The sequence below is a fragment of the Staurois parvus genome, unplaced genomic scaffold (assembly GCF_062004578.1).
Source record: "Staurois parvus isolate SC_StPar_1 unplaced genomic scaffold, SC_StPar_1.0 ptg002321l, whole genome shotgun sequence".
NCBI lineage: Eukaryota > Metazoa > Chordata > Amphibia > Anura > Ranidae > Staurois > Staurois parvus.
Genome location: NW_028320117.1, coordinates 1 through 12,610, shown reverse-complemented (window position 1 = coordinate 12,610; position 12,610 = coordinate 1). Strand labels below are relative to the sequence as shown.

The following is a 12,610-nucleotide window of genomic DNA, read 5'->3' as shown; positions in this document are numbered from 1 at the left end:
GTTGGCTGTATGGGGGCCCCATGGTTGCTAACAGCAGCCCTGCTCTGGGGTGCTTCATCACATTGACCTAGACTCCACGAACTCCTACATATCATTACTTGAGCTCTGCAAGTGTATAATATGTAGGTGGGGGCGGGGTGCTTAAACCTGGAGTTGGCTCCTGTGCCTCATTCTTCCGTATAGTGTGGCCGGAGATCATGGTTTGCTTTAATAAAAGATGGCTGTTAAGTGGGTTACAGTTTGCTTCCTCTTTGGAGGAAAAAAGATTCCACGACATCCTCCCATCTCGTGTTCTAGAAGTAGGTCAGTTTTGGGACACGCTGAATGCTGCGTCTGATTTTAGCAAACGGAAAACATGTACAGCCTTCAGGACATCATTTTTAAAGTTTTTTGTTTTGCTGGAAAAGATTAGGATGTGTAAATAATGAGATTTGAAGTCTGCATTGTAGTCGCGGAGTCCCAGTCAAAACTGTCAGCAGATGGTCGTATTTGCGTCTTTACAATATGTTGTTCTTAATTGGAGTTGTCGCGGTACCTCTGCAGCATCGCAATGTTCTGATTAGCGGTGGATGTTTGCAGAAAAGAAATCTAAAATCCACCATATTGTCTGCAACTAATTAGACAAAAGAACAAGTTGAGGCCAGTCCTGTGCAGACAGGAATCGGGGAATGTCAGCCGTAGAATGGCAGCATGTGTTTCAAATGGAGAATGGTGAGATGCCCTTCATGTTTAGGGCTCATGTACACTGCAGATGATAAACGCACGTTTAGGAGCTTTTCTGCGCTTTCCAGCAGCCCCTGAACTCTCCCTAATGTTCTCCTATGTGTCCATGTACACATCGTCCTTTACAGGCAGTTGAGTTTACAGTCAGTTTTTTGAACGCACCAAACTTGCATTCAGGAGTAGATTATATCAACATTTCAAAAGCTTGTAAACGCAGCTAACTGCATTTAAAAGTGTTTGCGTTTGGAAATTTTTTTTAACTCTTCCATTTCCAGATGCTGTCCAGAGCCTTTTTTCATCATCCCCAGTCCATCCCCTAACGCCAGGGTACTAGGTGTAATCCTAGACTCCAATTTGTCCTTCCAGGTCCAATCGCTGACAAAATCGTGTAGACTTCACCTCCGCAACATCTCCAAGATACGCCCGTTCCTAACCTCGGAAACCACTAAGCAACTCATTCACTCCCTTGTTATATCTCGCCTCGACTATTGTAACTCCCTCCTCATTGGCCGACCTCATCGCAGGCTATCCCCTCTTCAGTCTATCATGAATGCTGCGGCCAGACTCATCCACCTCACTAACCGTTCTGTATCTGCCACCCCTCTCTGCCAATCCCTCCATTGACCTCTCTGCCAATCCCTCCACTGACCTCCACTCGGTGCCCTCCACCCCTCTCTGCCAATCCCTCCACTGACCTCAACTCGGTGTCCTCCACCCCTCTCTGCCAATCCCTCCACTGGCCTCCATTCGGAGTCCTCCACCCCTCTCTGCCAATCCCTGTACTGGCTCCCAGTTGCCCAACGGATAAAATTCGAAACTCTAACAATGACATATAAAGCCATCCACAATTTACATAACCGATCTTATCTCTAAATATCACCCAAACCGTACACTCCTATCCCCGCAAGACCTCTTACTCTCTAATCTCCTCCTCCCATGCTAGTCTCCAAGACTTCTCCAGGGCATCACCCATCCTCTGGAACTCCCTACCCCAATCTATCAGATTATCACCTACTCTACTTGCCTTTCGGCAATCACTGAAAACATTTCTCTTCAGGGAAGCCTATCACGCCCTTTGCTAATTCTGGAATCCTCTAGTCTTCCAACCACTCCATCCCCCACAGTGACTACCTACTGTACCATTCACCCCTCCCTCCTAGATTGTAAGCTCCAAGGAGCAGGGCCCTCAAATACCTCTTGTATTGAACTGTATTGTTACTGTATTGTCTCTCACTATAATGTACAGCTCTGAGCAAACCGTTGGCGCCATATAAATCCTGTATAATAATAATCATGAAAAATGCATGCAAAGCGGTTTCCCGATACTCATATGGACCCGGTACACCATACTTTGAGGTTTCGCATGAAAGAAAATGTCAGTCACCGCTGCAATAATTTCTGCACAGAAATGAGCTGGAACACATCCAAACACCACAAAAAAACAAACTTTTTTTTTTTTTTTTTTTTTATTTGTAGTACAGACAGGGCCGGGTGCAAGTGTTTTTGTCTCCACAGAGGAAGGTGTATTTTGCTGCCACTGGGCCCTGAAACACTGCTGGGATTTCAGTGCAGCAAAAGCAGTGTGTTGTCGGCTCAGTACAAGAAATTTGGGCCTCACTGGATTTCTTGCAGATTAACGGGTATTCTTTTCTGTACTTGCAGCACGTTTTTATGGACCCAACATGGGAACATGTACATGTATTGCAGAAATGTACTGAATAACAATTTTTGAAGTTTTTTTTTTTTTTAGCTTTTTTGCATTCGTAAAATTTTTATTCCGTTTTTCATTGATTTGTATAAATAAAATAGCGTGCCGTAATACCTCGCAGTAGCACTGTTTAAAGCTGTATTCACAACGAATGTATTACATCTTTTTTATTAGGTAAACAGTGTGAAGGAACTCTACATGCTGATAGAGGAGGAGGAGTTAAACCTTCCGTGTTCGGAGTACAAAGCCTGCGACGGAGAAAGTTGGCCGCAGAACACGGTGAATGTCAAACATTTCTTCATGTTTATTTAAAACCTGAAAGTGATGAATTATCCTCATTACTTATGATGCATTGTTCAATATTATGGGAAAAAAAGACTTCTGTTTTGTTCAGGTTTTACCTGCTAGAATAGGTTTCTGTTCCCATTACTTAGGTTATGTTTTGACATGTAATTGTTGTTTATTGTTTATTTTATCTTGCAACTGGTTAAATTTCAATACACAAAGAGGAAAAAAAAAAAGAAATCTAGTGGCCAAAAATTATGGTTCTGACAGGCGCAGGTTGCCCTTTTGTATGGTCTTGTGGAAATAACCTCTTAGGACCCGTACACAAGGGACAAATAATGGCTGGTACTGGCCAGTTCAAGAGAAACCGGCTTGTGTATACAGCCGGCAGTTCAACACAAGGTAGCTGAACGGGCATGCTGGAAAACCAGCATCTGATCAGTGTTGATAGCCAATGGCTGCGTGCGCTGACTGGTGTGTTCTGGCATCCCATATGGAAGAAAAATATATTTAAAATGTATTTTAAAAATATTCTTCCCAAATATATTGAAATTCTACAGTTTTGGCCATATTATTTATATATATATATATATATATATATATATATATATATTGTAATCCTACACCCACAGTTGATCCAGAGGAAGTAAAAAAAAAAGTAGAGCTTTCTTTTGGTGGTATTTGATCTCCTCTGCAAGTTTTCATTTATTGCACTATGAACCAATAAAAACCTGAAAATTTTGAAAAAATATTAATTACACCCTAACCATGTTGAAATGCGTTTTTATTACAAAATATATGAAAAAGTTTTAAAAATACATTTTCAAATATACTGTATATCTTTAAAAAATACAATTCTACATTTTTGGAATGCATTTGCAAATATAAAAAAAAGTCATTATCATATTTTTTTTAAATATAAGTTAAAAAAAAATCTGAAGGATATATTTTTAAAAAAATTATGTTTTTAAAAATATATTTTGTTAAAATCTTCAGATTACATTTTAGCCTAAATTGATGAAGAATTCTTTTTTTTATTGGATATGTTGTACAGCAAAAAGTCAAATTTTATTTATTTATATATATATATATATATATATATATATATAATTTGTTTCATAGCGCAAAAAAAATGAAAACTCGCATTTATGTACATCGTTGCATGACCGTGCACTTGACTTGACGCAGCTCCGTATCGCCAAAAATGGCCTGGTCAGGAAGGGGGGGGTAAATCTTCCGGTGGTTAAAGTGCACCTGTCACGTTGATTTTAAAATCTGTTATGTGTTTATTTGGTGAGGCGTTAACACCAGACTCCCAAAAATATAGGCTATGTTGTGGTGGAGGTTTGTAATGTCCATCTCAGACGCGTAGATTGTTGTTTATGTCTTTTATCCTCTCGTCTTCTTTTTACACCTTGCAGACCATCGAGTCCATCAAATCCCTTACTGACGTTAAGAGAATTCTCAAAGACCTTTGTAACGAGTTACAGGAAGAAAGGAGAGGAATGAACGAACTTCAGCAGCAGTTTGCAAGAGCAAAGGCAGCCTGGGAGATGGAGAGGACGGAGCTGAAGGTTAGTCTGGACCTTATGGTCTGAAACTGATGACTCAGCGGGGCCAATCGACAAAACTGTTCCAGTTTTCATATTTCAGATCTGAAATCGTGAACGTAAACCAGTTTCTCTATCACCTAGAGCAGGGGTGTCAAACTGGTGGCCTTCCAGCTGTTGCCAAACTACAAGTCCCATGAGGCATTGCATGATTGACTGTTACAAGCATGACTCCCAAAGGCAGAGGCATGATGGGACTTGTAGTTTCGCCTCTGCCTTTGGGAGAATAACTGTCAATCTTGCAATGCCTCATGGGACTTGTAGTTTGGCAACAGCTGGAGGGCCACCAGTATGACATCTACGACCTAGTGTTTTGATATTTATACAGTATGAGAAAAATGAGTAGAATGTCATTGCTGACCACCTCCTGAATATACTAAATATCTATAAGACACAGAGGGCGAACCCCCCCTTCCCCATTGAGAGCCAATGGCAAACTGCCACAGTGGTCACATGATCGGAAGCCGGTCCCACCGGCAAAGGATCTTTGACCTGGACCCAGAGCTGTCTTTGTCAGCCCAGTCCTTGTGTGCTGGGAGCTCTCTCAGCACAAGAACTTCAGCCTCCCTGCAGTGATTATCTGTTGGACATTGTAATGAAGTTAAGAGAAGTATGGGGTTTGTTTGTTTGTTTTTTCCCCCAAACTATACTTACTTAGGTGGATGCAGCATCAGTCCCCCGCCAGCTCTAAGTGTGAGAACTCGGCGATCACATGACCACTGATCACTGAGTTCTCGTGCTGAGCAGAGAGTAGTGACTGTTGGTTACCGCTGTCTGCACTGGAGCAATGGCTGTAAAGGGGGGGTGGCTGGATCAGGGTCTCAGTGGCTCGCTGAGAGGCTGAACCCGGTGCCCCTCCAGACTCTAGGGTGGATCCCCACTTTAACCCCTCGCCTACCGGGCACTTATACCCCCTTACTGCCCAGGCCAATTTTGAGCTTTCAACGCTGCCGCACTTTGAATAACAATTGCGCAATCATACAACACATATGAAATTTTTATCATTTTTTTTCACACAAATAGAGCTTTCTTTTTGGTGGTATTTACTTGCCGCTGGGTGTTTTTTTTTTTTTTTTTAATTTTTTTACGCTATAAACAAAAAAAGAGCAAAAAATTGGAAAAAAACGTTTTTCCTTGTTTCGATTGTAAAATTTAGCAAACAGGTGATTTTTCTCTTTCACTGATGTGTGTTGATGAGACTGCACTGATAGGCAGCCCTGATGGGGCGGCACGGATAGGCAGCCCTGATGGGGCGGCGCGGATAGGCTGCCCTGATGGGGCGGCGCGGATAGGCTGCCCTGATGGGGCGGCGCGGATAGGCTGCCCTGATGAGGCGGCACAGGTGGGTGGCCCTGCTGGGTACTGATAATCAGTGCCAAGCACTTCTCTGACCATTGCTGGTTATAAGCAGTACTTTCCTCATGCTTTGACAGCGCGAGGAAAGTGCAACTGATAATCAGCAACTGTATTTACCCGACGATCTGCTGTGTCATTGGACACAGCTGATCATGTGGTAAAAGGCCACTGTGATTGGCTGTTTACCATATCACGTGATCAGTTGTGTCTATAGGACACAACGATCACCGGCGGTACTGGGGGCGAGTTCTGGACGTCCTCCCAGAACTACACAACCACGTTGTAGCCGTCCTTCAGCTATAGCACAGTAGTCGTTAGTCAGGCTCTTTCCCCAGTATGAGTGATGTCAGCCAACAGCAGGCTTCAGCCCGTTGTCAGCTGAAAAGGGGTCAGAGGACTGCAGAACGAACTGCACTCGTGATCCACAGGAGAAATACAGCCAAAAGTCTCCCTTAATTCACACTGATCCCCCTACCACCCCAATGCCTGTGTGACTTCTGTGTCCTAAATCCAATTTCTACTCCTCCTTGCCCTAAACTCATTTTAAATATTTTCTTTGCTGACAGTTAACAAGGTAATGGGTTCACCACGTGCTCTCCCTGGGTCTGAAATGGCAGTTTCCTCCAGAAAAAGCTGAAGTGAAACCTCCATTCATGTCCTATAAGTAGCCGCTCAGCTCTGTACAGCTGACAGCAGGCTTGGAGAGCAGTGATTGACTGGCCGTTCTTCTAGGAGGCCTTCAGTCTGTGATTACTACATTCATTCCTTTGTCGTCGTCGTCCCCCCCCCCCCCCCCATGTACAGCTAGACCTCCCTGCACATGCTTTGCATAGTTTATATACAGTTTGGGATTGCTCATCCCCTGCTGTAAATAATGCAGGCCAGATGCAGAAAAGGTGGAGCAGGGCCTAAATTGGTATCTCAGACTCAATGTACAAATAAATGGAGTGTGTGTGTGTACATTTCATGTACAATGGCACGTTTAAAAAAAAAAAAAAAAAAAAAAAAATCTGGCAGGTTATGAATTTGTAGCAAATCAAATAACAAAACCGCAAACTTCTGGTAATATGGGCCCAAAGAAAATTCTGTTTTTTAAAGGGACTTCACCCCCTTGAAGTTTTTTTTTTTTTTTTTTCCCCTTTCTCCTTCTTTTACTTTGGCTGTTGGTCTGGTGTCACCTGCCTCTCCAGGTCCCATGCCCCCATCTTCAATACTGTCATCACAGTACCTGCTTTCTCTTCTGGTTTCTTGCACCCAGCCCCCTGATGATGCACCTCTGCGCATGTGTGTGGGCATTGCCCCCAAAGTCTCCTTGGCTGGCAGACCAGAGTATCCCAGGAGGCTTCAGTAAAAGAGGGCGACAACATCCTAGGTGTGAAAACCAGAAGATGGGGCCTGGACCAGAACAACAGATCTTTGAGAGAATAAAGAAGTTTCTAAATGTGTTCATGAAACGGGAGAAAGAGGATGAAGGTCCACTTTGAAGCAGAAGTCTGGGAATTATTTTTCCCTTGCAGTGGGACTGTGCCTGCACTGCCTCATGGGTTAACTGCTTATTTTTTTTGTCTAGGGGGTAGAAGAGCACAGGACTGGTCCCTACCACTCTTGACCCCTCTCCCGGTGGTCTATTAGTCTAGTTCGGTGGACCTGTTTCTGACGTCATCATGCCCATTGACCTGCTCTGGACATAAGGATGGCAAGAACAGTCCACCGCTGGAAGTGGGGGAGCGCTGTTTTGCAGAGGATTGCAGGATTGGGTGAGTATAGGTTCTGTGTTCACCCTAGACAAAACAAACAGTTAACCCACCCATTGTGGACATGTGACTCTGATTAGGGTTGTTCATGTCCTCCCCAGCAGCAGCTCTGTCTTTACGATTCTCATGACATTTATAGCTTGTAAACATGTGTTAAAGTGGTATTAACCAAACTAAAAATATATTATATTGCAGCATTGGCAATCCTTTAGATGTGGTGGCTACGTTAAGTTTTCTTTTGATTGGCTTGATCTAGCCAGTAACACACCTCCAGTATTAGTGAGACACCACTCTGGCTGAAGGAATACAAGAGGCACAGCAGACAGCAGCATTGTCAGTCTGGGGGGAAAGGGAGTAGTGTTAAATGTATTAGCAGATTTAACTATACTAACAAATTGAAGCCAAAGTCCGGCTCAGACTTTATAATCCGTTACAGCAAGCTTTTTTTTATTTTTTTTCTAACCTTACATGAATAAATAATGACTGCGCATTATAAACACCCCTGCCAGTGTTAAATGGTTTGTCCCATCCATGTAAACTGCTACATTCTGCTGGAGAGCTTGTGCTTTTGAAAAACACTTGCTGGCTAGAGCACCAGATGAAGATAGAAGAAAGCCTAAAAAGAAAACAATGCAGCCATCACATCTAAGAATTAGTAAGCTGCCATATAATGTTTTCTTTTGGGTGTAATACTGCTTTAATGTCCGTGTATTAAAAAATAAGTTTCCTTATGGGACGGAGAGTATACTGTATATCTACCCAAGTAGCTTGTAGCAATTCTGCATTTTTATGCAAATTGGCACCCGCCCTGTGTGATGTCCCGTTCAGAAATGTGACATGGCACGCAGTTGCTAGAGCTGCCCATCTAACCGCTTATTGAGCCACTTCTACACTCTTGTGGTGCCGTGTGACACATACTTGAGCTGCAGTCATTATGTTCGTCATAGATGTGGTTGGAAATCCTGATATTCATTCCACAAGTAGGAGAGGCCCGGAAACCTGATATCTGCCCAAGCAATGAAAGAGTTAGGAAGATGATAGCCATTCATTCAGTGGGGAGAGGCATGATGAGTACTGCTGGAGTGACAGGCAGCACACAGACCAGAGGTCAGCAAACTTTAACTCCGAAAATAAAAGCAAATGCATCCATGCAGACTTGTGCAAACGCCAGTCCAAAACTTCACACTGCCAAAAGGTTCAGAGTAGCCTCTTCTACATGGAATTACTGAAAGGCTCATAGAGATTTACCAGTTGACAAGCAGCGACGTACCGGTAAGTTGCTGGACTTGAAGTGGTTATACCGGGATTGAAGGCATTATCCTGCATCGTTTTTTAGAGCCAGTGGTCTGCTTTCTTGTAATGGCAATCCTAGCAGCTAACTAGCTGCTGGATTGCTTTTACAAGTAGTGGGAGGGGGCATACCTTCATGAAACCGCTTTGGATTCAATTGTCCAATTATTTTTGGTTCCTTGAAAAAGGGGAGGAGGTGGCTACTCTTAAGAGCTGTAATTCCTAAACTCCTCCTCCAATTTGGATGTACATACCCTCAAATTAAACCTGGGAGTGTGTACTTCAGCCCATATTCACTATAGAACTATAGCTTGAATATGTTTTGGTAAAAAAAAAAAAACCTGCAAAAAACTAAAATTGTGTGTGTATATATATGTGTGTGTGTGTGTATATATATATATATATATATGTGTGTGTGTGTGTATGTGTATGTGTGCGTGTGTGTGTATGTATATGTGTGTGTGTGTGTGTGTGTATGTATATGTGTGTGTGTGTGTATGTATATGTGTGTGTGTGTGTATGTATATGTGTGTGTGTGTGTGTGTGTGTGTGTGTGTGTATGTGTGTATACATACACACACACGGGGTCCCGGGGGGGGGGGGGGGGTTCTCTCCCGTCAGCTCCTGCACACTGCATGGCTGAAAATAACATACAAAGAAGTGTGCTTACAGTGAAGCACTAACACAGCACACCATGCAGGAATATTCGATTCCTATCGCCCAACGCCTTGACATGTAGTTCTGGGCACTAGGCAGGTAGTTTTTTGTTTTTTTTCTAGCATTTGGAGTGCCAGCGCTGCCGCCCGATTGCTTCCACACAGTACCAGCCTCTCCCACTCCTACCCCCCTGCCACGTGAGGTCTCCCAGGCTCCGCTTGCCCATCTGCGGGTCTGGGACCAATTTACGTGTTTGGGATTTTTTTAGCAGACATTTTGGCCTACATTTATGATGAAATTTTGATTTTCTTAATTTTTTTTTTTACTGGACATATATAATATTAAAAAGTCAAAAATATTGTTTTTCTTAAAATTGTCGGTCTTTTTTTTTTCTTTTTTTTTTTTTTTATAGTGCAGAAAATAAATGCACAGGCGACCAAATACCACCGAAAGAAAGCTTTATTCGTGGGAAAAAAGACGTAAATTTAATTTTGGGTGCAGCATTGCATGACTGCGCAATTGTCAGTTAAAGCAAAGTAGCGCCGTAACTCCTAAAATAGCCTGGTCAGGAAGGGGGGGGGGAATCCTCAGGAGGGCAAGTGGTTAAAAAAAATTGTTTGGGAGTTCCAAGTAATTTTCTAGCAAAATAAACATTGAAAAAAAGTGTCAGAAAATGTAAACCTCTATTATGGGGAAGCTCCAGCAGAAGAGACATTTAGAAGAACACATTAATAAAAAATACTTGTTTTTTGTCCCTTTTTTATAGCATTCACATGACAGCCATCCAGAGCCATGAGCAGGGAGTGCAGTGTCACCCATATCCCAACGTTTAGCCCTCTCCTCCTCCCATTAGCCAGATAAGCTGGCGGGTATGCAGGAATTGCTGTCATCACCTGCACACCAGCTGACATTTCAGATCGGGCAAGAAGTGGGAGTAATGGCACGAGCCTTGGACAGGGGGGGGTAGAGGGGCAATTCAGAGGTAATGGACACAACATGACCACATTCTCTATGTGTGCAGCTGTCCTAGTGCTAGGTTACAGGCGCTGGTTTGGGGTCAGGCAGGTGTTCAAACATAAGCCGTGATGTGTATCAGGGTGTCGCTAAATAATTGCAGTACCAGAGCATGCGCTTCTTATACCCCCAGCTTTCTGAGATCTAGAAGATGGATACTTTTGGGTAGAGGACACACCTGCCGCTCTCCCAATTATGCAGAATACATCGGAAAGGATTGGTTTAATCCTGCTTCACCCCTCCTATTCTTTTGTTTTGGATTTTCAGAACAAATGCAATCATTTAGAGCACAGGTGTCAAACACAAGGCCCAAGGGCCGAATCCGACCCTCCAGGCCATTTCATGTGGCCCTTGCACCTCTCCTGCAGGTACCCCCTTGTCTCTGCCCCTACCTTGTCTCAGCAGAGAGGTGAATAGAACTCCTTTGCCAAATCCTGCACCTCTCAGTGCAGCTGCAGCACCCCCTCATCTCTGCCTCCCCTGGTCTCGGCAGTCAGCAGACTCTGGTAACTGTCTCTACTCCTCTGGTCCTCCTCCAGACCCTGCACTTTCTGCTCCCAAAGGGGGTGTGTGGTGGTGATAGGGAGGGTGTGGGATTCTTGACATCTGATGTAATGGGGGGGTGCTCTGGATATCTAGTCTTACAGATACAACTGGCCCTTTGAGGGCAACCATAATGCTGATACGGCCCGCGATGAAATGGAGTTTGACACCCTTGATTTAGAGCTTGGTTGAGGTTTATGATTTGCACAGGAAAAGTTTGATGGTCACAGCATGCACTTTCGTTTTCTAACATCAGCATTGTAATACCTGTACAAATAACAATGCGTGTTATCCAATGTACAGCAGGCCATACATTATACAATTTTCTCTTTTCCTCCCCATCAACACAGTCTGTGTTGGTGGAGGGAATCCTTCCTGTAGTGCAATTGTGTTCTGCTGGCGGGGAGCCTCCCCTACCCTGGCAAAATATGATTAAGTGATCGAGCAAAAAATAACCCTGACGGGCTTGTTGTACTGAAGTCGATCAATTGATCATTTTCAGTACAACCAGCCTGCCTAAAGATGGGTCGAAAATTGTATGGTTCCTGTTGAACCAGCTGACTTTTGACCCATCTATGGCCAGCTTAACCCCCCTGGCGGTATTCCTGAGTGTAGCTCGGGGTAAAGTTTCAGCACCACAAGCGGTAACCCCGAGCTACACTCGGGAATACACTGCAGTGCTGCTCCGGGATCCCTCCAGCACTTACCTTGTCCTGCGCTCCCGCAATGTCCCTCCTGCAGCATCCCCGCCCATCTCCTCCGGCCGATGCCGGCATCTATCTTCTGGGTTCCGTTCCCTGCGACGTCGGGACATATGGGGGACGGAACGGCGGGAAATTCAAAAATGTGAAAAAGTGACATTCACTAAATACACTAAAATCACATAGTATAACATTCCTGTATCAAACCATTTCACATACATTTTGTCCCGAGTGCTTTGTCCTGCACCCTGCCTGCATTTTTACTGTTCTTTCTGCCTGGAAACTGAGAAACGTCCATGGCGTCCAAAAAGCGTCCCTTTTAGGTCAAAAGCGGTTTTAGACCGGCTAGAGAACAGCGATAGTAAATCAGAACCACTTGTAGAATTGAATGATAATGATTCGTGGGGGAAATTCCTCATCAGACACTGAAAACGATTCTGCGACTTTGCTCAGCGAGAACTTGGCGCTATATTTCACATTTCAGTGTTTTTGGTTTGATTATATTATTGAATTAAATTTATTATTATTATATTATTATTTTTTATGATTATTTATTAAATTATAATTTATGATTTCATGTTTCAAATTTTATCATCCCCGGGATGTTTACTAGACTCTTGTTCGGACAGATTTCAGTGAGTTATTCCTAAAAATGACAGGCCTACAATAAAAAAACTACATATTTCCATGCAAAAAAAAGTACCGCTTTGAGCACAGAAATATGGATATAATCAGACTGCCAGGGAGGTTACTGACACCTTAAAGCTTTTAATGTTTAGATTGAATAGGGAGTGGTTAAAACCCCTGTGATATTGGCCCCCACCCCATTGTAGATTTGGCTTCACTTCCTGTTCCAGAGACACCAATGGAAACCTTTGCGGAGTGGGAATCAGCAGAACCAGTGTTCTCTTTGGAAGGATTCCCCTTTATTCCTCATCCAATGAGCAACATAAAATGTTGGGCCATCCC

General features: G+C 43.5%; 1 protein-coding gene across 1 annotated transcript in view; it reads left to right on the top strand.

Annotated features, from left to right (window-relative positions):
- LOC149431257 (microtubule cross-linking factor 2-like) overlaps nt 1-4,290 on the top strand; it is a gene marked incomplete at both ends in the record, with an annotated part of 52,476 nt that extends 48,186 nt beyond the window's left edge. Inside the window, 2 exons of the mRNA XM_089665747.1 lie at nt 2,606-2,710; nt 4,138-4,290. Coding sequence (XP_089521873.1) covers nt 2,606-2,710; nt 4,138-4,290 — 258 coding nt within the window. The remainder of the gene's footprint in view (nt 1-2,605; nt 2,711-4,137) is intronic.
- Nucleotides 4,291-12,610: the final 8,320 nt, after the last annotated feature.